The sequence below is a fragment of the Bufo bufo genome, chromosome 6 (assembly GCF_905171765.1).
Source record: "Bufo bufo chromosome 6, aBufBuf1.1, whole genome shotgun sequence".
Lineage (NCBI taxonomy): Eukaryota > Metazoa > Chordata > Amphibia > Anura > Bufonidae > Bufo > Bufo bufo.
In genome coordinates this window covers 22,889,506-22,911,552 of record NC_053394.1, presented here as the reverse complement: position 1 = coordinate 22,911,552, position 22,047 = coordinate 22,889,506, and the positions used below count along the sequence as shown (strand labels likewise).

Sequence of the window (22,047 nt, the reverse complement as noted above, 5' to 3'; positions counted from 1 at the left end):
ACCAGCGATGCTACCATGACCTTAGATATAGAGGATGTCTCAAGAGGCTTCCAAGCCATGTGCTATCCTCAGGCAGTGATGATTGTGAATCAAGAAAATGGCTGCTATGTGCAGGGATGATGATGTCACTAAGATAAGGAAGCTGAAGTAGACCAAACTTGTAGTGTGAAATAACTGCAATTGTATGTAAAACGGCCACTAGATGGAGCTGTTACACAATCAACAGAGAATTATACAGAAAATATATTAACTTTGTATGAAAGTTATGCATAAATTAACAATAAACTTGCTGAAGGCATGACACTCCCCATCTGGTATCTATAGGATACCACATTAAGTCACTTCTGGAGAGAGCAACAAAATCAGTTCAGTAACAGGTCTGAGGAAGAGTTTAGGCTCATGTTGCCTACAGACTTTAACTTCCACCTTTCTGACTCTTCCTCTTCTTGCAGTGGCATCTCCTCATCCTCACCCTCCTCCATGACAGATTCCCTTTGTGTGTCCCCAACAGCTATAGGATGGACAGCAAGATGCGTCAGCTGCTCTGCTTCTGCCCTGGTCCCCTGCTGCATGAGCTTCAGTGTCTGTTCTAAGATAAACATGAGAGGGATGACATTGTTCAAGGCGCAGTTGTCCCTGCTGACAAACTTTGCGGCCTCTTCGAACGGCTTCAGCACCTGACAGGCGTCTCTGATGAGCTGCCACTGCCTGACCTCGAGACAACACATGCTCCCTGCTGCTGAGGCTGTCTGGTGCATGACAAAATTGTTCATGGCTTTCTGCTGCTCGTACAGATGCTCAAGCATGTGCAATGTTGAATTCAAGCAAGTTTGCACTTCGCAGATTAAGCGGTGTGTAGCGGCAGGCCGTTCGGTTGCTGCAGGTCCAGGAGAGCGTTCCCCGCCACATAAGACTGGCGGAAATGCTTGAACAGTCTCATGGACTTCGCCAGCACTTTGCCCAAGCCAGTGTACTTATTTAGAAAAGCGTTGCACCACTAGGTTGATGATGTGCCCCATGCAGGGAGCGTGTGTTATTTGCCCCAGGTTCGAGGAGACCATGATGTTGCGCACATTGTTGCTGACCACGTTGCCCAGTTGGAGTCTCTGGGGTGACAGCCAGCAGGATGTTTGCTGCTTGATGTACTTGCCGGTGTGGCTACTCTCTCCCAGGCCGATCAGCTTCAACACGGCATGGCAACGCTTCACTTAACGCATGTGATGGGAAGGAGGGCTAGTGCGAGCGATCCTGTGCCCTGCTGCTGTTGGGGACAGGCGAGCATCCATGGAGGAGGAGAAGGCGGCTAATTTCCTGGTGTGAGAGCCAGTCTAACACATCATAGGGTGATCAAAAGGACCTTGCCTTCGGCCACTGCTGCAAAGAACATTGACCCAGTGGGCCTTGAAAGACATGTACTGTCCAGGTGTCCACCGGGGCATGAACCTTGCCTCACAGAGAGAGTTGTCCGCCACATGAGAGTACAAGGTAGAGATGACTTTTTGGGAGAAATAATGGTGGCTAGGAACCTTTCTTTCTTTGCTTTCCTGTAAATGGCGCAGCTTCTATCAAACTTCTACCAAACAATATGGCCTGTAAGATTTAAACTGAGTGCATGCGACCACCAATGTGAAATGAGCAAGAAATAACGGAGGCAAACTGATGCATTCTGAGCGGATCTTTTTCCATTCAGAATGCATTAGGGCAAAACTGATCCGTTTTGGACCGCGTGTGACAGCCCTAAAACGGATCTCACAAACGGAAACCAAAACGCGAGCGTGAAAGTTGCCTTAAATGTAGAATATTATTCACGGCCCAACCCCTTTAAAAAAAAAAAGTATGGAAATATGTGATCCTGAGTTAAAAATTATTATGGCAGGAACGATTTATACCTTTTGTGTTTATCAGGGTGGGGTGGAGGACGACGTCTCACTCAGTGCTTACATCACAATAGCCCTTTTGGAAAGGGGCACCCCAGGAACTGTGAGTATGACCATCATTTGTGGTTGATGAAGATTTAGTGATACATTTTCTGTGGATCACTTGTATGTATTTACCAAAACTGAGCACGCGGTACAGTATATGTGTGGCAGTTAGCTGAGTGATGACGTCTTGATGGGTTTGTGTATATTCAGCAGCCAACCCGTACAATCAGAGCTTCAGTAAGGTCTGGTGGAGGGATGAATGACATTGATAAGGTTAGAAGAAACTGAATATTTCTATTTCAATTGACATAGGTTGCACAATAATAATACGGTCTCTTTACAATTTACCAGGACCCTATGCTGGTGCGGGCTCTCTCCTGTCTAAAAAACAAAGTGAGCAACTCATCCAACCTGTACACTGTGGCACTGTTGGCGTACACCTTTGCCCTGAGCAATGACTTTGAAACCAAGCAGATACTTCTAGAGAAACTTTTTCCATTTGCAGTGTCCTCAGGTAATATAATCGGGGTCTTGATTCTGCAGCGTGAAATTGCTCTAGAGCCTGGGCCCTACACATGTAACTTTTTCAGATTTTACAGTCAGGGCCCCATGCGCCACACCCCAGATTTTCAACAAATTTACGTTTTGTTTTTTATTTTTGTTTTAAATCAAGTAGAATACATTTTACTTAAATACAAACTGTAAAAACAAAAAGTTGTCTTTGGCCTCATCCACTTTATCCAACTTTACTGTCGGAAAAAGGGGAACAGCTGCTTTAAAAATATGGTGCTCATAATGAACACCATATTTCTCAAGTTCCGTGCGGGCCGCCCCCCCTTCCCCCGGGCCCCATAGCTGTCATGGTCTGCCTCTATTGCAGGTACACACTGTTTACCGTCAATCACACTTTTTGCAAATTCTACAAATTCTACATGAGAGATGTAGAAATTCACAGAATTGGCAAGAGATTTTTATTTTGTTTCGCATCTTGACAATAAAGAAAAAGTTTTTAAAAAAAGTATAACTAAGATTATCTGATACCTCAGATCTGTCTACCTCATCTATTGCTTATGGTACCTATAATCTCACTGCCTCACAATCTCACTGCCTTTTTCTAGCAAATAACAATAATCTTTGTTAAAATGCCAGCCTGTGGCCACCTCTGCTCTGCTTATGTACACCAGTGCTCTGGTTCCCATTGGCACAGACCTGCCTCCTACACAGGCTGCCGCCTGCTTGCCAATTAAACTTCACTTGTTCTGCATGTCAGGTGTGCATGTGCGTGCTCCCTCTAACTCTCAAAGGGCCAGTGCATGAGCAACCTATTCTTCCCCAAGCAATGATGTGGCCAACTTGGGGTTCTTAAGGCACCTTCCCCACTTGGAAGGTGCCTGAGCAATAGGTTCTACTCTGCTAGTGTCCTGCAAGGTGTGCTGTTTTATGTTGGTTTGTCAATGTACCAACTGTTTCCTGTTTTTCGGATTCAACCATTTGCTGCCTGACCTGTCCTCTTCCTGGTCTCCTTACTGACCTTGAGCTGCCTGCCCCGACCTTTGATTGTTTACTGGATTACACATACCCTGCCTGCCCAGACTTGGTCTGTCTTGGACTATGCTTTTATCTGACTGGTGTCACTTAACCCCTGTGGGTCAGCTGTCAACCAAACAGATACTAATTCAGGAGATAGTGATCTAGTGGTTCCGCAGCAGTGAAGTCTAGATCCCTGTATAGGGGTTAAAGGATAAATACCAGTGGACCAGTAGGATAATGCCCTTAGGATTAGCACATCAAATCAGTGTTAATTATTCATCACTTTTTTTCCACTCTTATTTCCCGTCCTATTTTTGTGCAATATGCAATGTGCATTTTTTTCACAGCCAATAACATATTCTGAATGAAATAATTTTCCATCTTTGATACATTTTTAACCCCATCGTCCAATGTACTGTTGGTGACGCCATAATATTTTTTTAAAGGACAAATGTCAGTAGGATAGATCCTAATAAACCAGTCATATTGCCTGGTAGGAATGACCCTGCAGATTAAAAACATACTGGGCGTCATTTATTAAACAGAAATACACCTATATTAAGAGTTTTTCTGGCGCAGATTGCGGCACAAAGGACCTCTGCGGCTTTTCCTCGCTCATGCCAGGTCTACAAAAGTAGGTGTGGAGCAAGCGGGGAAGGGGGCTGGCCGGTAGGCCCGTCTCATTTACCATTTTCTACGCCTGTTTTAGGCGTAGAATATGGTCAAAATGTAAGACAGCTAGGAAGCTGGCTTACATTTAGAAGCAGCAGTGGATGTGCTGAAGTTAGACAGAGGCTGGGGTGTCTACATAACTGTAGTAGATCCACCACCAGTGCAGAGCTATTAAGACTGGCGTCTAAAGAATGTGCTCCACTGTTCCTTTTTTTCACTGAACCATTGCTGACTTTAGGTGATTTTTAGGAAAGTATTTTTTAAATATGCAAATTAGGGCATACGTACACTGAGGGCAGGCCTATGCCACTCGGTGCACCTTAAAAGGGTTTTCCAGGAATTTAATATTGATGATCTATCATCCCAGCTGTTTGAAGAGGCTGTGGCGCTCCGTTGAGTGCTTCAGCGTCTTCCTAGGCTAGTGACTTTAGATTCATTGGTCGTATATTTTTTATTATATGTACTTCTGAAGTCCATGTTAAATTTCTGTCCCTCAGGAGGTAACCTATACTGGATGTACACGATTAAGACCGTTGATTACTCCATATCAGCCAGTGTTGAGTTATCTTCGTATATTCTACTAGCGTTGATTACTACCCCTACGTTAGCGGCAAGTGAGCTCCAAAAAGGCTTCCAGATTGTCAACTGGTTGATGAAACAGCAGAATTCCTACGGGGGGTTTTCTTCCACACAGGTAGAGCATTGTTGAGATTGTTGATGGCTGTTGCATGGTTTGCACTTTTGTAGGATTGATTTGTGTGTCTTCTACAGGATACCGTCGTAGCTATTCAAGCTCTGGCTAAGTACACAAGCATAACATACACCCCGAAAGGCTCTGTGTCCGTTACGGTTTCTCAGAACAAAAAGACTGTGGGGCAGTTTCAGGTGGATGAAACGAATCGTCTTCTCCTCCAAATGGTGCCTCTGCCAATCATTCCTGGGGACTACGGGCTGACCTTTAAAGGAAAGGGCTGCGTGTTTACTCAGGTAACTCTCGTTAGGTTCATATATACATTGCTCTATAAAGTGTTTTGTAGTGTGGTGTGCAAAACATCACCCAATGAAGTGCCTACCTGTTGTTACTCTCCCTATGGGTTGTAGTCAGTGGCGTACTTCCAATAGAGGCAGACCATGCAGCTGCTATGTGGCCCTTGGTTAAAAGGGGCCCGCAGTGAACCAAAGGCCCCACCCCCTAATTACACTAATTACCGTCCCACTCTAGCACAGTATCCCTATAATCAGAGGAGAAAGCTAAAGGACCTGTCATGATGACATCTAGTAAAGGAACTGCATAGAGCATGGTATAGTTCTCAGGTTACAAGGAGCACCTGCCAGGACCTTTCATGACATTATTTTCAACATCATCACAGGTCCTGTACATCTAGAACAGGAATCGCACAGAGCATCATCACAGGTCCAACTGCAGGGTGAGCTCTCCACTGAGATGAGGTCCTCCTCCTTTCTCTTTACTTGCCCCTATTTCCTATTTTTACTCTTTTTACTCATATGATATATATATATATATATATATATATATATATATAAAGGAAAGTAAAACAGCAGCACTCTTTAGGTTGCCAGGTGCAAATCCCACTTAAATTCCCGGACCAGGAACAGTAGAACAAAATCGATGAAATGAGGGCAGCACTCCGGTCTTGTGGTGAAAAAGGTGGATTTTATTACACCCAACAGCAATGCAGAATTTCAGCTCTCTCAATGGAGCCTTGCTGTTGGGTGTAATAAAATCCACCTTTTGCACCACAAGACCAGAGTGCTGCCCTCATTTCATCAAATATATATATATACACTGCTCAAAAAAATAAAGGGAACACAAAAATAACACATCCTAGATCTGAATTAATTAAATATTCTTCTGAAATACTTTGTTCTTTACATAGTTGAATATGCTGACAACAAAATCACACAAAAATTAAAAAATGGAAATCAAATCTTTTAACCCATGGAGGTCTGGATTTGGAGTCACACTCAAAATTAAAGTGGAAAAACACACTACAGGCTGATCCAACTTTGATGTAATGTCCTTAAAACAAGTCAAAATGAGGCTCAGTAGTGTGTGTGGCCTCCACGTGCCTGTATGATCTCCCTACAACGCCTGTGCATGCTCCTGATGAGGTGGCAGATGGTCTCCTGAGGGATATCCTCCCAGACCTGGACTAAAGCATCTGCCAACTCCTGGACAGTCTGTGGTGCAACGTGACGTTGGTGGATAGAGCAAGACGTGATGTCCCAGATGTGCTCAATTGGATTCAGGTCTGGGGAACGGGCGGGCCAGTCCATAGCATCAATGCCTTCGTCTTGCAGGAACTGCTGACACACTCCAGCCACATGAGGTCTAGCATTGTCTTGCATTAGGAGGAACCCAGGGCCAACCGCACCAGCATATGGTCTCACAAGGGGTCTGAGGATCTCATCTCGGTACCTAATGGCAGTCAGGCTACCTCTGGCGAGCACATGGAGGGCTGTGCGGCCCTCCAAAGAAATGCCACCCCACACCATTACTGACCCAATGCCAAACCGGTCATGCAGGAGGATGTTGCAGGCAGCAGAACGTTCTCCACGGCGTCTCCAGACTCTGTCACGTCTGTCACATGTGCTCAGTGTGAACCTGCTTTCATCTGTGAAGAGCACAGGGCGCCAATGGCGAATTTGCCAATCTTGGTGTTTTCTGGCAAATGCCAAACGTCCTGCACGGTGTTGGGCTGTAAGCACGACCCCCACCTGTGGACGTCGGGCCCTCATAATACCCTCATGGAGTCTGTTTCTGACCGTTTGAGCAGGCACATGCACATTTGTGGCCTGCTAGAGGTCATTTTGCAGGGCTCTGGCAGTGCTCCTCCTGTTCCTCCTTGCACAAAGGCGGAGGTAGCGGTCTTGCTGTTGGGTTGTTGCCCTCCTACGGCCTCCTCCACATCTCCTGATGTACTGGCCTGTCTCCTGGTAGCGCCTCCATGCTCTAGACACTACGCTGACAGACACAGCAAACCTTCTTGCCACAGCTCGCATTGATGTGCCATCCTGGATAAGCTGCACTACCTGAGCCACTTGTGTGGGTTGTAGACTCCATCTCATGCTACCACTAGAGTGAAAGCACCGGCAGCATTCAAAAGTGACCAAAACATCAGCCAGGAAGCATAGGAACTGAGAGTGGTCTGTGGTCACCACCTGCAAAACCACTCCTTTATTGGGGGTGTCTTGCTAATTGCCTATAATTTCCACATGTTGTCTATCCCATTTGCACAACAGCATGTGAAATTGATTGTCACTCAGTGTTGCTTCCTAAGTGGACAGTTTGATTTCACAGAAGTGTGATTGACTTGGAGTTACATTGTGTTGTTTAAGTGTTCCCTTTATTTTTTTGAGCAGTGTATATATATATACAGTACAGACCAAAAGTTTGGACACACCTTCTCATTCAAAGAGTTTTCTTTATTTTCATGACTATGAAAATTGTAGATTCACACTGAAGGCATCAAAACTATGAATTAACACATGTGGAATTATATACATAACAAACAAGTGTGAAAAAAATGAAAATATGTCATATTCTAGGTTCTTCAAAGTAGCCACTTTTTGCTTTGATTACTGCTTTGCACACTCTTGGCATTCTCTTGATGAGCTTCAAGAGGTAGTCCCCTGAAATGGTTTTAACTTCACAGGTGTGCCCTGTCAGGTTTAATAAGTGGGATTTCTTGCCTTATAAATGGGGTTGGGACCATCAGTGCCGTTGAGGAGAAGTCAGGTGGATACACAGCTGATAGTCCTACTGAATAGACTGTTAGAATTTGTATTATGGCAAGAAAAAAGCAGCTAAGTAAAGAAAAACGAGTGGCCATCATTACTTTAAGAAATGAAGGTCAGTCAGTCAGCCGAAAAATTGGGAAAACTTTAAAAGTAAGGGCTATTTGACCATGAAGGAGAGTGATGGGGTGCTGCGCCAGATGACCTGGCCTCCACAGTCACCGGACCTGAACCCAATCGAGATGGTTTGGGGTGAGCTGGACCGCAGAGTGAAGGCAAAAGGGCCAACAAGTGCTAAGCATCTCTGGGAACTCCTTCAAGACTGTTGGAAGTCCATTTCAGGGGACTACCTCTTGAAGCTCATCAAGAGAATGCCAAGAGTGTGCAAAGCAGTAATCAAAGCAAAAGGTGGCTACTTTGAAGAACCTAGAATATGACATATTTTCAGTTGTTTCACACTTGTTTGTTATGTATATAATTCCACGTGTGTTAATTCATAGTTTTGATGCCTTCATAGTCATGAAAATAAAGAAAACTATTTGAATGAGAAGGTGTGTCCAAACTTTTGGTCTGTACTGTATATATATAGTTCTGCAGTTACAACCACTATTATCTCATGTACCTCACACAGTGACCATAATATATTACTGACCACATATATCTGTACACACTGCATGTATTTTACCTGGTACCTCACATATCAGTAAACTGCTGTATATACTATATATCTGTACACACTGCATCTATTATACCTCATACCTCACATATCAGTACACTGCTGTATATACTATATATCTGTACACACTGCATCTATTATACCTCATATCTCACATATCAGTACACTGTGTCGGTGGGTAATAATTCAATTAAGAATTATTAATTATGGTCATAAAAATAATTAACCATAAAAAAATTAAATTTAGAAAATTTGTCATAAATTCTTAAAATCATGACCTGGTGAATTGTAGACAACCTAATTGATACAATTCACATCTGAGTCCGACTATTTCCTCAGATAAATAAGTTATTTTTGACGTGAGATGACGTTAATGATAAAATGTAGTTCTGCATTATACAATGATACACAGGTATTATGAAAAAATATGCAGATTTATTGGTTACAATATTATAAACATATATAAGTAAATAAACACACTGATACATGCAAATCAATATATATAGCGTTAATATAAAGCATTACAAGCTTAACAATAAATGTGAGTGGAAATAACTTGTCACATTATAACCAAGCTATTATCAGGTTAGGATATCAAAATATGAACATAAGTTATATATACTACTTCTGTTCAGAGAAAACCTCATGATATCAGGATGGGCATGTCTAATCCTAGACATCATTATAGAATGCTAAATACATTCTGCCCTCCTCTAACCAACTACACATCACATGGCTTCAGGCATGGGCAAATCCATCCAAGGATATAACTTAGAAGAGATAACTGTATCCTTCCGCCCCATCCTGGACTATTTTCACACATATGACTTTGGTAAAACTATTAAGACAAATAACAGGGATCTAGGATCTTAAATGGAAAGGATTTGAAACAAGTCCTTCCTGTGGGAATCCATCATTTAGCTTGGCGAAGAATGTTCTATCAATATATATATAAGAAATTATTTAATGTTTTGCTAGATTATGAGTCTAGATTCTTCTGCAGGTAGAATGAAGCCTCACAATATCCTAAGACTACATCTCAATATGGAGATGATCAATTAATTTAATTATTTATTTATTCGCCAATCTAGATGGTATAATTTCACCCACACTATCAAATTAGTCTTAATAAAATGAAATATCATTTTCTGTGTCTCTTACCAAGTCCTAGTAGGAATCTCACTTCTGCTCCTAGGAAAGCTGGGTGGTCCATCATAGCGCATCTCACCATGGCTTTCACCTTGATAAACCCCTCTAGAGAGCTTTACTTGTCTTCCTCCTCTCTCCTCTTTCTCTCCTTTCTCCTTCTCTTTCTTTTTTTCCTCTACCTCCTGTGTATGGCTTATGATCCCAAACTTATCAGTTAGACACACCTTCCTAGTTTGGAACTTTCCAATCATTGTCGGATGGGTGTAACCATTTATAAAAATTGTGACATCATAACCCTACCCAGAATGCACTTTTGCTACTGTTGTAATGTCACCTACTGATACATAGGTGGCACTGCTGTATAAGCTATCTGCATCATAGTATAAAGGGTTAACTTATGTAAGTCTGAATATACATTTTGACCTTAGAAGCTTTAATTCAAAGCTATAGGGATTAATTCTGACACTTGTAGCAATTAGAGACAGACCTCTAGGCGTCTCTTTAAACGTTTCTCACATTGCTAATTTATGGATCGTAAATGGCCTTGTTTTCTCACAGAGATATCAGTACCTCCTCTGTCATACCAAAGATGTGATTAATTGTTACAAAACACACATCTTCACAGACACTCTTCTAATGAGAAATATATACAATATACTGGATACATGTTGTCTTCGTAAAATATAACAATATAATATAAAGTAATATATATATGTCCTACTGATTGTCTTATGCTAAGGACTAACTAAGGCTCATTAAATTAATACATACATATTATATATTTTGCTTCATTAATAAATGCCTAATTGTATAGGTAATTATCACCAGCTGCATAGAGCTCATCTTTATCTCCCGTCATAAATTTAAAAGTAGACAAGGAGGTCTCTTCTCAGACTGGTACATTCATTAGAAGAATAACACTAAAGCTTTGTGTGACATTAATTTGGCCTACTCAAGACATACAAAATTGCTATTGTATATACTATATATCTGTACACACTGCATCTATTATACCTTGCACCTCACATATCAGTACACTGCTGTATATACTATATATCTGTACACACTGCATGTATTTTACCTGGTACCTCACATATCAGTACACTGCTGTATATACTATATATCTGTACACACTGCATCTATTATACCTCACATATCAGTACACTGCTGTATATACTAAATATCTGTAGACACTGCATGTATTATACCTCACATATCAGTACACTGCTGTATATACTAAATATCTGTAGACACTGCATCTATTATACCTCACATATCAGTACACTGCTGTATATACTATATATCTGTACACACTGCATCTATTATACATCATACCTCACATATCAGTACACTGCTGTATATACTAAATATCTGTAGACACTGCCTCTATTATACCTCATACCTCACATATCAGTACACTGCTGTATATACTATATATCTGTACACACTGCATCTATTATACATCATACCTCACATATCAGTACACTGCTGTATATACTAAATATCTGTAGACACTGCCTCTATTATACCTCATACCTCACATATCAGTACACTGCTGTATATACTATATATCTGTACACACTGCCTCTCTTATACCTCACACCTCACATATCAGTACACTGCTGGATATACTATATATCTGTACACACTGCATCTATTATACCTCACACCGCACATATCAGTACACTGCTGTATATACTATATATCTGTACACACTGCATCTATTATACCTCATACCTCACATATCAGTACACTGCTGTATATACTATATATCTGTACACACTGCATCTATTATAGCTCATACCTCACATATCAGTACACTGCTGTATATACTATATATCTGTACACACTGCATCTATTATACATCATACCTCACATATCAGTACACTGCTGTATATACTATATATCTGTACACACTGCATCTATTATACCTCACACCGCACATATCAGTACACTGCTGGATATACTATATATCTGTACACACTGCATCTATTATACCTCACACCGCACATATCAGTACACTGCTGTATATACTATATATCTGTACACACTGCATCTATTATACCTCACACCGCACATATCAGTACACTGCTGGATATACTATATATCTGTACACACTGCATCTATTATACCTCATACCTCACATATCAGTACACTGCTGTATATACTATATATCTGTACACACTGCATCTATTATACCTCATACCTCACATATCAGTACACTGCTGTATATACCATATACCAGTACACATATGTCAGTTCCCACACAGCTGGCAGCAGATATTGAAAGAAGAGGTTTTCCGGACAAGAAAAAAAGAATTGCACAGTGTGAAGCAAGATCGAGTGGAGGGTGTTGGAAGCTTAGCAGCAAGGCAATGAAAGGTTCCTCCAGACTGGTATTATTAGGTAGACAACAGCTAACCTTAGGTATGTAGCCATTTTGGAGAGCTTCTGACAGAGTCAACTAGACATCACTATCTGGCCCTTGGCAGAGTTGCTCAGATCCTTACACTTGCCCATTTTTCCTTCTTCCGACCAATGAACTACAAGAAGTGACTGTTGGCTTGCTGTGTAATATATTTCCCTTCCCGGCAGGCATCATTGTTAAACTGTGGTATCAACTTCCCAAGATAAACAATGGTATTAACTATCAGTGGTTTTGGGGAGTGATCAGTATATAGGATGCATAATATATAGTCAATTCACTCTGTGTCACATATGCAAAAAGTTAGAATGCTTAATATATACTTAATGGTGGGATAAAAGTGATAATGAAAAAGCAAAACCAACCAGAAAAGCACAAAAAGGAACCACTAAAGCAAAACAAAAAGTAAAAAAGTCTAGTGTCTGCTGTGGTTGAGCAGAGCTCTCCTCGTGTCCCTCCATGCTGAAATAGCAGTTCATAGTACACGCTTTGGGAGATGCTTCCTTGTTTTTGTGTCTTCCACCTGTATTTCACCTTCATTTTCAGTTAGTGTTTGATGATCTAACCTCAGACCTTTTCTTCTAACAGAGTGTCCTAAAATACTATGAGCTGCTGCCGCAAGGAGCACCATTCTTTAGTATTGATGCCAAAATTGGGGACTGTGGGAGAGACAACCAACTATTGACTATTCAAATAATAGTCAGGTAATTATTTTTTCTATCTCTTAATTTCAGATATCTATCTATCTATCTATCTATCTATCTATCTATCTATCTATCTATCTATCTATCTATCTATCTATCTATCTATCTATCACACCCCAAGGGTCATTTCCACACCTACCTCCTGTTTCTATCTGGGTATGCAATCTCAATGTCATTTTATACATTTATTCCAGGTCCCATATATTGTGCATTTCCTGTTATGCATCTGTTTATGTTAAATTGTAATATGCCACGTTCACCAGCAGGTGGCAGCCAATATGGCAGAGCAGTAGATAGAATAGAGTGGAACCTTCCATTCCATTCTAACCCTCCCTGTGGAGAAGTGGGCGAGTCCCATGTCCTGCAGGAAGGGTGGGTACCATTTAGTTCCAGTTAGTGAGTGCTAGCTGACCCCTGCTGAGGGAGCAGGTCTGCAGTGCTGCGTCTCTCCTGGACGTGTGCTGTCCACACCAGCCAGAACACCTCCAGTTCTGCTGGAGCAGAGAGGCCACTTCTAGAAGTCTCATCAGCCAGAAAGAAGTTGCCCTGTGCCTTGCCATAAAGTCAGACAGAAAGAGGGAAGTTGCAGCAGAAAGCTAAAGGAAAAGTTCCTATTTAATCCTGACAGATGTAGCAGAGCCGAGAGTGTTTGCCTGCCATTTTCATGCTAAAACTTGCTGGAAGCCAAGTCCAAGTCTGTAAACCGTTTGAAGAAACGTTTCTGCAAAGTAAAGCTACAGTTGAACTATATACAAAGTCTGGACTCAATCTCTTTCATCATCCTCTATATCACCTAGTCACTATCTTTGCTCTGCTTCGTCTGGCAACGCCTGGGGTTACGGATATCCAGGTAGGAGCACAGTGACAAGTGCTACACCGCTAAGGGACATTAGGTCCACCTACACCACTCTGGCATTTCTACCCTGGGTACCATAACATCACTAAAAAAGGTGATCCGTCCCATGTTGCTTCACAGCAACCGGCGTCACGAAAAATTACATTTACCACATCTTAAACGGACCCTAGTCGCACGTAGGGGCATTGCATATCTATCTATCTTCGTGGGTCTGTGTGTGGATGGGGTCGATGATGACAGATTTCACTGAATTAATTAGCTTAAAGGGAACCTGTCACCGGGATTTTGGGTATAGAGCTGAGGACATGGGCTGCTAGATGGCCGCTAGCACATCCGCAATACCCAGTCCCCATAGCTCTGTGTGCTTTTTGTGTGTAAAAAAAATCGATTTGATACATATGCAAATTAACCTGAAATGAGTCAGAGCTTGAAAATATGACTCTTCTCTGGTCACACAAGTAAGATATGACTCTTTTATGTTAATTTGCATATGTATCAAATCGTTTTTTTTTACACCATAAAAGCACACAGAGCTTTGGGGACTGGGTATTGCAGATGTGCTAGCGGCCATCTAGCAGCCCATGTCCTCAGCTCTATACCCAAAATCCCCGTGACAGGTTCCCTTTAAAAGCGCAATACTGTTTTTTTTTCATCCAAGTTATACAGTCATGTGAGTGAAACCAAATCACCAAAGTCGGATATAGAAAACAAAACAAAAATCTTTGCATGTCTCGGCACTAACTAAACAGTTGGATTTTCTCCCCTATGCTTCTTGCAGGCTATATGCAGCCAACATGTCATGCAGCTTCCAGGCTTCTGACCCTGAATGAGCATTTCAGCCCTGTATTTATCCTCACAGTAATCAGCACGGCATCTACACCTGGGATTACTTCAGGCTAGGTGAAAATGTTGTACTGGAGTGGGGAGGGAATGGCACGTTTCGCTACCAACACCTACATGTCGTTCCATAAATATCCAGCCCATAAAAGACTTTAAAGAAATGTGCCTCAGCAAACTACACTTTGCTTAAACAACCCAGCTTTCATAGATTCTTTTAGTCTCACCCATCTAAGCATTCTGGGTGAGATATACACACCCTCCAGTAGTTTACCAGCCACCTTGTTACATATCTGCCATCTCTTCTCGAAACTGGAGGTCTGTGCACTTTCAGCTATCATACAGTGCACTCTGGCTGGCAACGTGTCCACATTCCCCTGCAGCTTTCCTAGCCTATTTTCAACCTTAAAATTTTGAAAAGACAGAAACCACCTGGTAACTCTTGTATTTTTCTCCTTGTTCTGCTAGAGGAGCATGGTCCATCACCAATGTCAACTTCCTACCCAGCAGATTGTATTTGAGTGACTTCAACGTCTACTTGATGGCTAAACTTTCCTGTTCCACATTTGCATAATATTTCTCTGCCTGGGTCAACTTTCTACTCAAGTACATCACTGGGACTGACTGCTGAGAAACCCAGCCCGAAACCAGGGCCAGCAACAAATAGCCCCCCCTTAAGCTACCCAAATCCAAAGGCAATCAACACAGGACTACCATTTTGTTGGGTGGTGATCGGTCACAGCTTCATTTTATTTTTATCTATGACACAGAAAAAACAGAGCTTTTAACTGCTCGAACCATCAATCATCAGGCGCGGTATGCCGGCCGCTGGACTCCCAGCTGGCAAGTCCGCCATTTTTCTTCACCCCGTACTCTTAATTGTGTTCATACCACCAGCTGTGAGTTAGTAGGAAGTATACCCGATCCACACTACAAAAGAAAACAGAAGTCAGGAACACAGAAAAACAATGGCAAATAACCGAGAACACCCGTAACCATAAGGCACTGCCAAAAACAAAGGGTGGGTGGGGACAACTGCTGGCCGGCCAAGGGGAGAAAAAGGGGAGGAATATATACCGTGGGGACAGAGGGGGATGGTCTGCCTGAGCACATGGAGGGAAGAGGAGGCAGCAATCAGCACGGAGGAGTTTTAACCCCCAAGCTGCCGGAACCCTGACTGGTGCTATACCCAGGCCATCCCCTCACAGGCAGAACAAGAGGAGGGGGACCTCAAACAGGCCCCATAGAACCACGGCAAAAACAAGGAAGGGGGTCCCAGATCCAGTCAGGGGCTCAAACCCAGCCCGAAACCAGGGCCAGCAACAAATACCTTCCTCAAGCTACCCAAACCCTAGGGCAATCAACACAGGACTACCATTTTGTTGGGTGGTGATCGGCCACAGCTTTATTATTTTTTTTCCTATGACACAGAAAAACCAGAGCTTTAAACTGCTGGAATTATCAATCACCAGGAGCGGTATGCCGGCTGCTGGACTCCCAGTGGTCAAGTCCGCCATTTTTATTCATCCCGTAGTGTTAATTGTGATCATACCGCCACGGAGGAGTCACTGTACTCCTACACTGGGCTCCGACCACCACACAACATGAACATAGCTTGCTCTACCCCGTCCTGTAGACCAGATAGGAAAATGTTAAGGCCGATGCCGGATAGATGGACACCATCCTGGCACATCAAAGCCCTGTTATCCCCCTCCAATTGACGGTGGCGAACCACTATACCTGACCGGGACCTGATTAAACATGAAATCCGGGCGTTCACCATTCTGCGGCACTTCTCCATGGCCTCAGAATCCCTAGCACCATGCCAGACAATGCGGGGAACAATCTTCAACCAGACCAGAACCATCTCAGGAAAAAAGGAAGCAAAACGGTCCATGTCTGCCCGCATAAGCGTCATAAGCTCTGCCAGCCGTAAGGTGCAGAGATCAATCCCCCAGGCATGGATTACCAGAATTAGGGGCCCAGTTAAGGACCTGCTAATGTCTACCTTCTTGGGAAGGACTTGGGACCAACGGAGACCACTGATACCGCGCCAGAACACATCCACTTCCTAAAAACCCAAAGTACAACCACTCAGTCTGCAATCTGCCCTCTGGACCGCCCAAAAAACATATGAATGGCCGATGATCCAGACTGCCGGACAAATGCCACCTGTAAGAAACATAAAAGCATACAAAGATAGTAGGAAAAAAGATGGTGGCACTCTCACTGTACCACTTCTGGAATGGTGCGCTACCCCTCAGCACTCCCAAATGCTTAGAGATTTGTGTAAAACTTGGATAGGGGGTCACTCGATATTTAGGCAAACACACAATGGATTAGTATCCACATTAAACTTTATAGGCTTAAAAATATATGCTACAATATTACATACAAATAAAACATCTCATAAAAATACAATTAAAACAACATTAGAAAATATGTATGTTGGAAAATATATATATATACCGCACTCTAATGCCACTCTTATCACAATGTCCCAATATCAATAATCGTAGTAGCTGTATTGTGGGGAATATAAGATGGCCCAAGTACCAAGTCCGTCTAGTTTAGGTCGAACTGTTATTAACCGGAGCTGCAAAAGGTCATCAGTTCATCCATATAATGCATATAGCAAGAGAGGTGTATTAATTGGTTAGTTGTACATTACCACATCTTTATCCAGTAATCACTGGGTCTTTTGCTTGGCGTAATATTTATTCGGTCCACCGAGTAGATGAGTTCTCCCGCTCCTCTGCATGGAACGCAGCGATATTACAAAGTTCTTTATTGGGACCTTCCAGGACCTACGTGGCGTCCCACGTGGTTCACTGCTTGGTCATGTGCTGCTGACGTCTTTTGAGCAGGGATTCAAATCACCTGTATTCGATGATAATGAATTCGGACGTGATCGATGTTCCAAATGTTGAATGGTACACGTCGGAATTTATGATATGGAGCGCTCCTATTTCGATGATCCCTCACTGTTGTAACCAAACGCGTTTCGGGGTAAAGGGACCCCTTCTTCAGTGGTTTGAACAGTGGAGGTGTAATGTCCTCTTTTATATAGTGTCCATGATTAGATAATGTGGGTTGGAACATGGGTTGGACCAGTGAGGGATATCTTGAAAACCAGGGAATCAATTCCAAGAGTTGGGACATGTTCTTTTTTGAATCTGATGTGTATGTCATAAACATTAGTTAAAAAATCCTTATACTCATGAATTTGTTATTCAGAATTGGATTTCATGCAGTGTACTTTACTTTAAATGATATATAAACCCTTAAAACACATAAAACGCATGAAACCCGAAAAAACGCATGTGCGGTTTCCATGCGTTTTCAATGCGTTTTTTCAGGATTGAGCTAAAATGGATCAGAGTAATACAACTGGATACATAAGTGGAGTTAAAACTAAATTAATGTATTGTACACACATAACGAATTGGAATCGGGATAAAATTCATTAAAACAATATATATGCACTATTGTCATCAACATTTTAAAAGAAATGTTGAAAAGAATGTCAGCAGCTTTCGGTTTCTATGTAGATATAGATGGAAAGAGGCGCTGAGCTGACAGGAAAGAGAGATCTGGGTGCTGGAAAAAACAGCCTGACACAGATGTCTCTGTCCCACCATCCCTGCTCAGATCTCTGCTCCCTGTAATGGACAGGAATTCGTTCCACGCCTTACCATGAGCCCTCCAAGTCGCCGGAGTCACAGACGATAATATTAGGGACATTAGTTGTTGTCCACCAGACGCCATAGGTGGGTTGGACACGGCACTCCAACTGGATTCTCTCTTGGGAGGAGGGTTTAGAATTCCCGCCAACCAAATCGAGAGAGGGCATCAGCAGTAAGGTTGGAGGCGCTGGGTTCATGGCAGGCTCTGAAGAATATGTTATGCTCCAAACACTGAAGCACTAGATTCCGCAAAAGGCTAAGAACAAAGATGAGGATGACAAACTGTTAATACAATGGACAACACCCAAATTATCAGTTTAAAAGCAAACATTCTGGTTAGCCAACCTGGGATCCCAAATCTCAATTGCTACTATAATTGGGAAGAGTACTAACAAAGTAAAGTTCCTGCAAAAACCCAAAGAGGGCCAAGACTCAGGCCAAGGTGAAGCACACCATTTGTCGCCGTAAATAGCTCCGAAACCACAGGAGCCCGAGGAATCCGTAAACAATGAAAGCTCCGAATTGGTGCGTTTGCTAGCCAAGAAGAAAGTGTGGCCATTAAAGAAGGAAAGAAATTCCCACCATACCCGTAAGTCCGCTTTTAAGGGCATAGTAATGCGAATATGGTGATGGGAAAAGTGGCCCCGCCGGTAGAAATGGAAAGGCGGCGGGAGAAAACCATGCCCATGGGCTTGACCCTACAAGCGAAGATTAACAAACCTAGTAGGGACTTGACCTGGTGGAGGGTGGCTTTCAGAACTGGCAAAAAACCTTGTATTAACTGCAGGAGTCTCTCGAGTTTATCAACAGGAAGATGGAAAACCATGGCTACCGAGTCAATCTCAATGCCTGAGAACGATAGGCAAGTGACCGAACCCTCAGTTTTATCTGGAGATATTGACACCAAAACATCTCATAAAATACAGAAAGGTGTTCAGTAAGAACTGGCAGCCCTCACCCTTCCCCGCGGAAACAAACAAAAAATTGTCCAAATATGGATGTAGTACAGTTAACACTCATGATTTATGAAATGTGTTATCTAAACTAAATGAGTTAAGCAAACACCTTCAATTGCTTTTCAATGACTTTTGTCTCAAGATAACGCAATGAGTTAAGAAATTTGAGTTAAGAGCTTAAGTGCTAACCCTGCTACATCTGTAGTGGATGATGGATCGGGAACCAGACTCGTATCGGACAACCCATTCGAAGAATGAACTAAACATTTCGAAGTAATGGCAAGATATAGAACAGCCCATGGGAAGACGAGTATCGTAATAATACAGTCCATCCACGCAACAGCCCAACAGATAATAGCAATCTAGATGAACTGGAAGAAGGCAAAAAGCTGATTCAATATCAGACTTCACCAGGAGGGCACCGCGGCCTGTTGCCTTAACCAGAGCGACAGCCCTATCAAAAGAGACATAGGAGACTAAGGCATCCTCTGGGGGGATGGCATCATTAACTGAATGGTCCTTAGGGTGTGAAAGGTGATGGATAAGACGGAACTTGCCAGATTCTTTCTTGGGGATGACACCCAGGGGGGAAACCCGAAGATTGTGGAATGGTGGGGAAGCTAAAGGGCCCTCCATCCTACCCATAGACACTTTTTTAACAGCTTTTTCCTGAGCACATCTGGGTGATGCTTGGCAGACTTGAGGTTGTCAGACAAATCAGGATCTCTGCTCAGGAGAAAAGGGATAAAGAAGCCAAATGTAAAACCGAAACGTAACTGGGCAGAAGCAGGTTTATTGGGGTATAGATCTAGCCAGGGCGCCATCCGGGCTACGGTCACCGGTGTCTTTAGTGTCACCATGGGAGGGGGTTTAGAAGCTTTTCCTTGGGATCGTGAACAGCGAGCGGTAGCGTATGAGCCTCCGCAAGTAGAATACTCGTGTTTGTACTTGCAAAGTCCAGAGAATCTGCAGTGCCCCTTGTTGAATAACCAACATGCACCTGGGCTTCGCACGTCCACCGAACCCTGGGGTGATGAGATCCCGGAACCAGTGGCTGCACTGGGAAAGGGAGGTCTTTGTGACACCATCAACTGCAACCATATGTCGGTGGCCTTAAACCCCCATCCAATATCCGGTTGGAGGACGGAATTTCTCATCGTACCTCCACCAAGCGAAGCCACCATGGGCTTTGTAGGCACTGTAAATAGTGTCTAGGTACACAAAGAGCTCAGAGCATCTCTCTGGGTGGAGCTGACCCATAACGCATCCCAATACAGAGAAAGCCTGGAGCCAATTATTCAAAATTTTGCAACTCGAGGCCGTCGATCATATGTTTTATCAGCCTGGACGGCGTTCTTTATCCACCGTATGCTGGTCAACGGTAACTAAAGACCAGATATCTACGTATTGGTTCGACCATATTTTTTCCCTTACCTTCTCTTCCAAATGGGCCCCCAGTGGGCTGACTCCATAAAAGTAAGAATCCTTGTGAATGCTCGCCTGAACTGGAGCGGTTTTATAGTAGGTGGAGGAGGGGGAGGCTAAGGAAGGGCAGGTTGCAATTTGTCATGGATGGCCCAAAGGGCTGCGACAACCTCTGAACCCCCGGAACCCACCCCCCAAGCACCCATGTATGGGAACTCACCGGAAGATGAAGTCAGGGATGGCACAGGACGGGCCGCCGCTGCAGCTGCAGCTAGAACCGGATCTTGTCGTTTGGGTTGAGAAACCAGGTTGGATGCCCTGGGCGGTTGGTAAGCCTCTGACGTCTTGAATGCGAATCAGGTCCAGACTCCCCGGATGCGCCCGATGAAATGTCCGAAGACGATGGTGAGCACCATCTCGAGGATCTGGAGCGCCTGCTTCTCCCGGAAACCCTGGAACGGCGCCTGCGAGAACAGCAATGACCCCCTCCATCTGGATCCACCTGACGAGGAAGAAGGAGAGCGACGATGGCTCCTGCGTGAAATGGAGAGAGGGGGCTGGGAAGAGCCTTGTGGTACAGGCTGGGGCAGGGGACCACTAGCAACAGCCTGAGTAGGATGCTCCACTGCATCCACATAAACTTCAAGCGGGGCAGCATCGCTCACAGGAGGGGCAGGAGTAGGCGCAGTAAGGGGGTTACTGTTATTCGGGTGGGGGTGGGAGGCCGCTCTGAGGCAGAGGAAGAGCTGGCCTGGGCTCCCATGATTTTAGATAAAGTGCGCTCCTGGGCGCCAGAGGAGGAAGGAGCGGGGCTTGAATACAGTGCTGTGATGGCCGTTCCTCCTGTGCTGGGAGCCACAATCGCAGCATGTCCAGATGTATGGGGACCCACAAGGAGCAGGGGACTATAGCCTAAACGAGTGGGGGGGGGGGGTGCGACGAGCAGACCGCTGGTCCCCCACTGCAGGAAACTGAGCCGCAGGGCAGTGCAGCGCAGGAGGAGGTGGCTGAGATGGGGCAGGCTGCGAAGGTGGGATGGCAGGCATATTCAGAAGAAAACTCAGCCAGCCATCCCCTTCCGATTGGATCCTCGCCAGGAGAGCAGCCATAAGGTGGTCGCCTACGGACATGATGGCACCCCAGGTAAGAATAACAACCACTGGCCGGCCAAGGGGAGAAGAAGGGGAAGGGAATATATACTGTGGGAGCAGAGGGGGAAGGTCCACCTGAGCACGTGGAGGGAAGAGGAGGAGGCAGGTATGCCGGTCGCTGGAAGCAGGTATGTCGGCTGCTGGACTCCCAGCAGGCAAGTATGCCATTTTTCTTCACCCCGTACTCTTAATCGTGTATACCCAATCCACACTACAAAAGGAACAGAAGTCAGGAATAGTGTTGGGTGCAAATATTCGAATCGCGAGATTTCGCGAACATGTAGAATATAGTGCTATAT

The 22,047-nt window shown here is 43.8% G+C and overlaps 1 protein-coding gene across 1 annotated transcript in view; it reads left to right on the top strand.

Moving 5' to 3' along the window:
- The window catches only part of LOC121005467 (alpha-2-macroglobulin-like protein 1), a 288,965-nt gene that overhangs the window by 206,882 nt on the left and 60,036 nt on the right, over positions 1–22,047 (top strand). The window contains exons 27-31 of the mRNA XM_040438235.1: positions 1,906–1,980; positions 2,274–2,436; positions 4,622–4,818; positions 4,896–5,111; positions 12,722–12,837. Of these exons, the coding sequence (XP_040294169.1) occupies positions 1,906–1,980; positions 2,274–2,436; positions 4,622–4,818; positions 4,896–5,111; positions 12,722–12,837 (767 nt within the window). The remainder of the gene's footprint in view (positions 1–1,905; positions 1,981–2,273; positions 2,437–4,621; positions 4,819–4,895; positions 5,112–12,721; positions 12,838–22,047) is intronic.